This window comes from Poromitra crassiceps (assembly GCF_964638095.1).
Source record: "Poromitra crassiceps genome assembly, chromosome: 3".
NCBI lineage: Eukaryota > Metazoa > Chordata > Actinopteri > Beryciformes > Melamphaidae > Poromitra > Poromitra crassiceps.
Window position 1 is genome coordinate 48,325,872 of NC_139625.1, and position 6,214 is coordinate 48,332,085.

Genomic DNA, 6,214 nt, shown 5'->3' on the forward strand with positions numbered 1-6,214 from the left:
TCCAAGTCTTGTTAGATAGCTGCCCTTCCATTGTAGAGAATCCAGTCAGTGCACTATTAAAAATCCAGTCAGAGTGAATAATGTCAACTTTTGTAAAGTTCGCTAATCGGCTCGCTAGCTAGCTATATTCTGGAGACTGCAGCTAATGCTTTCTCCTCCTCCATCCAGGCACGTTTGATACTGCGTGCTGTGTAAACATACGTCACGTCTACTATGGCGTGCTGCTGCTGTGTAACGACGTCACGTCACGTGTACCTACATGCAGTCATTTCACATGTATAATGTTAAATCGTCAAATCGCAGCCTTTGGATTAATCTAATTGCATTGTTTCAAATCTCGGTTTCGATTTAAATTCGATTAAGCGTTCAGCCCTAGTCTGTACCTGCAGGTTGCTGGCTGTAGCTGCAGGTTGTTGGCGGTAGTTACAGTTTGCTGGCTGTAGCTGCAGGTTGTTGGCGGTAGTTGCAGTTTGCTGGTGGTAGTTGCACCTTGCTGCCTGTAGCTGCAGGTTGCTGGCTGTTACTGCAGGTTGCTGGCTGTAGTTGAAGGTTCCTGTCTGTAGTTGCAGGTTGCTGGCTGTAATTAAAGGCTGCTGGCTAGTCTGGGGAGTATGTTGACGAGTTGTGCGGGAGTAGCGTTAGCATTGAACCAGAGTGGCAGTTTGTTGTAGTTGTTGCTAGCCCGAGTGGCAGGCCAGCCTAACCGTGCCATGGCAGCAACCAGGACCAGCAGTAGGGAGAGAGTAGCCTGGGTAAACCCATCCCCCACGTGACCTGCTCTCAGACCTGTTCTCAGTCACTGGGAACTGAGAGAGCAGGTCACGTGGGGGCTGGGTTTACCTAGGCTAGGGAGAGAGAGCGGGGAAAAACTATCACTCACCCGCGGAGATGGCGATGGGTCGGGCAGTGGCACGGTTGGGCTAACGTTTAGCAGGCAGCACGCAGCCAGTTGGTCATAGAGGGGCACAGCATATAGGGCCAGGAGCGGGTAACGTGAGGTTATGTCCAAACAGAAGTTGTGTCCAAAGGAACAATTGTAATCCAGTGATGGGAAGGTGGGTTTTGCAGTGAAGTTGAGTAACGATAGGGAGGCTGATGGAGTGTCCAGGCCGGGGCGGAGGGGAGGGAGCGTTAGGCGAAAGCCAAGGACAAAGAAAACTAAAACTAAACAAAATTTAGACTAGGACAAAGACAAGCGGACAAAACAAACACACAGAGAAAACATGTAATGATAAACTACAGTCAATTTATGACGAAGGGAGAAGCAGTAGTCAACAATGGGACGCCAGCAGTACTCAGACCCAGAAACAGACGACAACTACGGCAAGCGTGACAGGACATTGTTTCTCCACCTGGTGGATGAATTTGTAATCAGTAACTGATTAAACATTTCAAAGTAATCTGACCCAATTCTGGTTGCTGGCTGTAGTTGCAGGTTGCTGGCTGTGTTTTCACATTAGTGTTAACTTGTGTTGCTGATTTTGTTTTCTTGTCAGGTGAATCCGAAGTTCAACACCCGCTGGACCACAGAGGAGCAGCTGCTGGCAGTGCAAGGTAAAGACCAGGAAACACTGAAGATAACCAGTTAGAACCAGTATAACCAGCTAGAACCAGTATTGCAGTATTCAGTTTTGATGTCATTAATGTCACTGCTCTGCTCCAATCACACGTAGCCATCAGGAAATATGGGCGGGACTTCCAGGCCATCTCAGACGTGATTGGTAACAAGTCGGTGGTGCAGGTGAAGAACTTCCTGGTGAACTACCGGCGCCGCTTCAACCTGGACCAGGTGCTGCAGGAGTGGGAGGCGGAGCATGGCATGGAGGCAGAGCCTGGCATGGAGGTGGAGCCTGGCATGGAGGGGGGCGGAGACAAGATGGAGGTCTCTCCTGAGGAGGAAGAGGAGGAGGAGGAGAAGGAGGTGAGGAGGAGACCTGTTTGTCTGCCTATCTGTCTGCTCTACTCCATTCTACTGTAATCCGCTGTACTTTGTAGGTGTCAACCGACATGGTTTTTTCAGGGCCATCATGATAACATAATTTACCTTTGCCCAATACTGATTTTACTGAATGGAGCTTGAACTCATGATCACACACATTTGTGTGTCATCTGTGACAGTCCCTCCGTGTATTCTCTTTAAATAGTGCAACAGGTAGCCTATTATTGCTGGCATGACCAGGGCAATGATCGCTACTGCGGGAACATCTCAGAATAATTACAGCTCGGATGACAGCTTGTTTTGGTGAAGATTAGGCTGTAGCTTGTTGTCTACCTTACTACGGTAGAAAAGAGGCGTGGTTTGTTTTAACGTTTCACTTATGAGTTATTGATCCAGGAAGTTTTCTATCTGTGAATATATTTCCAACTTTAACTTAACTATCACATTCAAGTTAGCTCCACGACACTCAACGTTAGCTTACCATCATCGGCTACCTATAACGTGTGGAAACGCAACTCATATGGGCGATTAATAGCACATACTTCTTGCTAACCGAAGGCTGTCAGTCGTCAGTCACTCTTTTCAGATTACACAACTTGGTGTCTTGTAATCAATCTATTTGTGTTGTTGAAGCATGGCGAGACGGTGGCTCAGTGGTTAGTACTGTTGCCTCACAGCAAGAAGGTCCCGGGTTCGAACCCCGGTCCGTCCCAGGTCCTTTCTGTGTGGAGTTTGCATGTTCTCCCCGTGTTCGTGTGGGTTTTCTCCAGGTGCTCCGATTTCCTCCCACCATCAAAGACATGTATGTTAGGGTTAATACTCCTGTCAGTGCTCCTGACCAAGGCACTGGCAAAAGAACTGGAGTTGGTCACCGGGTGCTGCACTGCGGCTGCTCACTGCTCCCAGCTCTAGGAAGGTTCCTAGTAGAGGATGGGTCAAATGCAGAGGATGAATTTCCCCATGGGGATAAATAAAGGGTAATTTAACTTAGTCCAGGGGTTCCCAATCTTGGCTTGTGCCTCGACTGATGTGACAAAGATCTAGGCACCCGAGACATTCAAATTCCGGTGCACCATCGATAATCATTAGTGACATCATCAGTGATGTCACATGTAACAGTATGCTTCTTTTACCCCTCAGAATTCTGACTTTAATCTGAGAATTCTGACTTTAATCTCAAAATTCTGACTTTATTTTCAGAATCCTGATTTAAAGTTACTAGGCATCTCACGCGCTACGCGCGCTCGATTCCTAGGCTCGCCCACCCTGCAGCTTGCATGCGCAGCTCGGCCGCTCCCTCTCTCTCTCCCTCAGTCTCCCTCTCTCTCTCCCTCAGTCTCCCCCCCTCTCTCTCCCTCAGTCTCTCTCTCCCTCTCCTCTCTCCCTCAGTCACTCTCGTCTCCCTCTTTCTCTCCCTCAGTCTCTCTCCCCCTCTCTCTCTTCTGGCCCATTGATGGAAGCCTTTGCAGTGTATAGTGACATTAGTAATGTCACATACCGTAAAGCAAGACTGTTTGGATCTCACCTGCAATTACCACTCATCGCCATAGTTGTCACCCAAGAGAACAAAACTGAAATAAATAAATACATTTGTTTTTTGTTTCTGTTTTTTGTTTTAAATTGCAGGTGACCCTATTTGAATTCCAGGTGACCCCACTTAAGGGTCCCTAAGGTTGGGAACCACTACAATATGGTAGCTAATGCTAAAAGAACTTCCAGTAACACTGACACCAACGTTACTCAGCTATAGCTATCGCTACATAAATAAGCACTATTATCTAGTTCCTAGTTCCTCATTGCGCGGCTCGCGAGACGCTGGTGGCTCTCGAAGCTTTAGTTGGCGGCTCTAAGAAATTGCTTTTTTTTTTTTTAGATTTTTTTTTAAGATTTGTTCCCCCCTGCTCTCCCCAAAATTTCAATAAACCTTTATGGCATATTATTACAATACAACAATACTGGTGTTGACAGTAATAGAAGGTGCCAAATCATTCAAAACAATAAGCATTTTGCTTTTAGGAGTATTGTGCCAGCGTGCAGCGCTGTTCCAAAACGTGTCAATGTGTGTCGTTGCCTGGGAAACGCACATCCCATAATACAACTGTTCGCATCGCATCCCATAATAGTATGATGATACTTGGGATGCCATTGCGAACATAGATGTGAACAGGTTAGATAAAACTTCAGCGTCGCCAGCGACGGCCCCCACCATTGCGGTCGGGGTACGTTTCGAAATCCCTCCAGGCCTGAAAGATTTTCTAGGGGAAACTGGTATATGTGTGTGAGTTTGTGTGTGGAAAACAATAAAACAAAAAAATGGTAGGCAGATGTGCTTGGTTGGGGTGGCTTTTGGTGTTTTGCGGTAAAAGTGGCTCTCCTATTGACTTTGTCCTGCCAGTGCGGCTCTCATCGAAGAAATAGTGAGGATCACTGATCTAGTTAGAGCTAACTGTATATCACTGGAGCAAAGTGCATTCCCTGAAAATGCATTCCTCTGAGCTGTTCTGTGGCACAGCAGCCTTGAGTGTTGATAGGCTGTTACTGGTGATCTATAACCAATCAGACCACAGAGCAAGACCACAGAGTTATTTTTTATTGGCAATCATTAAAATACTGAATATCCGTGCCGATAATCGGTCGCGACACCTAGTACTTTGTTGTACTATGTTGTGTTCTACTGCAGTGGTTCCCAACCGCCGGGTCCCGGACCGGTGCCGGTCCGCAAAGCATTTGCTGCCCGGCCGCATGTAAGCGATGATTCGGCAGGGAGAAACGGAGAGAGAGAGACAGGCAGACAGAGAGTGAGATAGAGAGACAGACAGAGAGTGAGCGAGAGAGACAGACAGAACAAGCAGTAGCTGAAATCGAAAGTAAAAAAACAGGCGCAAGGAGAGGATAAAACATTGTGCTCTTCCCCCCACGCACATTAAAAGACCCCACGCTGGATCGGTTTGCACGTCAGGTTACAATGCTCTTGTGTAGTAAAAAAAAGATGACTAAGTGAAATCAAAGTGTTGCAAACGCATTTCTATCTTGTGGCCATCCACAATGATATGTAGGCTATCGATCTGATCTGATCTGATCTGAAGAAACATAACGTCTCACAGACATGAGAGAGAAAGAGGAATAAACACCGGCTGTGCGGTCACATGTGGACACATTTGTGAGTTGCAATTGTTTTTATATTATGTTCATGCGAGGAAAATACACACAGTTTATTTGATACTGGATCCAAAATGTAACTATGCGTTTAATATCCATTAAATCCAACCCCCACCCCCAAGTTTGGGAACCCCTGTACTGTACTGTACCTGACTCCACAGTACAAGAAATGGTCAGTTTATCTAGACTAAGTCTGCACCTTGACCTTTTGATTTGAACCCTTGAACAAGTATAATATGCACTTGGATTGTATTGACTGAATTTAATTTGTATTGATCTGACATCTATATTCCTTTGTGGTGTTGGATACATTGTAATCAGGGATCTTGCTTTATCAGTGCCATTTATTGTATTTACTGTCTTGTTTTTTGTATTGTTTTTGGATGTGTACAAAGTACAGCTTGTTTGCAGTATTCATGCCTTAAATTGCCCCTTGCGGGACTAATAAAGTTTTTTGAATTGAATTGAATTGAACTGTGTTCTACTGTGTGTAGGACTCCACCTCTCCAGCAGACTGCCAGAAGCCCCTGGCCTCCTGAGACCTGCTGACCTCTGACCTTTATGATGTCATCACATGTTATTTCCTGTTAGCCCAGCTATGAGAGGTCGTCGCCTTGGAAACCTGATCCCGTCATGCCCCTGAAGCACCACAGACAGACAGAATCTCTCTCTCTCTCTCTCTCTGCATAGAAACTGTTATTATTCTTTATAGCTTTGAACAGAAAGTGATTTGCTGTGTGTGTGTCTGCGTGAGTGCGCGCGCGTGTGTGTGTGTGTGTGTGTGTGTGTGTGTGTGTGTGTCTCCAATATTGTCCTTGCCGATCTGATAATAAAGCTGAAGGACGTACAGAAAAGTCGCTGCTATCTTTATTTAGTTAGAATCACCAGATCCACTTCACTGTTGCTCAATATTTTGGTATGTATGTGAGGGGTGGGGGGAGGGAGTTGCGTGCGCACGCACTCGTGACACCACTAACCAGTGGAATGAACCAGAACCAGTGATCCATAACGTAGGTCAGATTGGTCTTCATCAAGAGGATTTGTCTTGTCAAACAGTGCCTCCATGTGGCCACCTAGAAGCAGCCCTTTTAGAGCATTGGTTCCCAAACTGGTCTG

General features: G+C 46.3%; 1 protein-coding gene across 2 annotated transcripts in view; it reads left to right on the top strand.

Moving 5' to 3' along the window:
• Positions 1-5,937, top strand: part of rcor1 (REST corepressor 1) — a 45,253-nt gene extending 39,316 nt beyond the window's left edge. For both annotated transcript variants that reach the window (XM_083632502.1, XM_083632503.1), the window contains 3 exons: positions 1,497-1,554; positions 1,674-1,921; positions 5,593-5,937. In XM_083632502.1, the coding sequence (XP_083488628.1) occupies positions 1,497-1,554; positions 1,674-1,921; positions 5,593-5,637 (351 nt within the window). In that variant the 3' untranslated portion in view covers positions 5,638-5,937. The remainder of the gene's footprint in view (positions 1-1,496; positions 1,555-1,673; positions 1,922-5,592) is intronic.
• Positions 5,938-6,214: the final 277 nt, after the last annotated feature.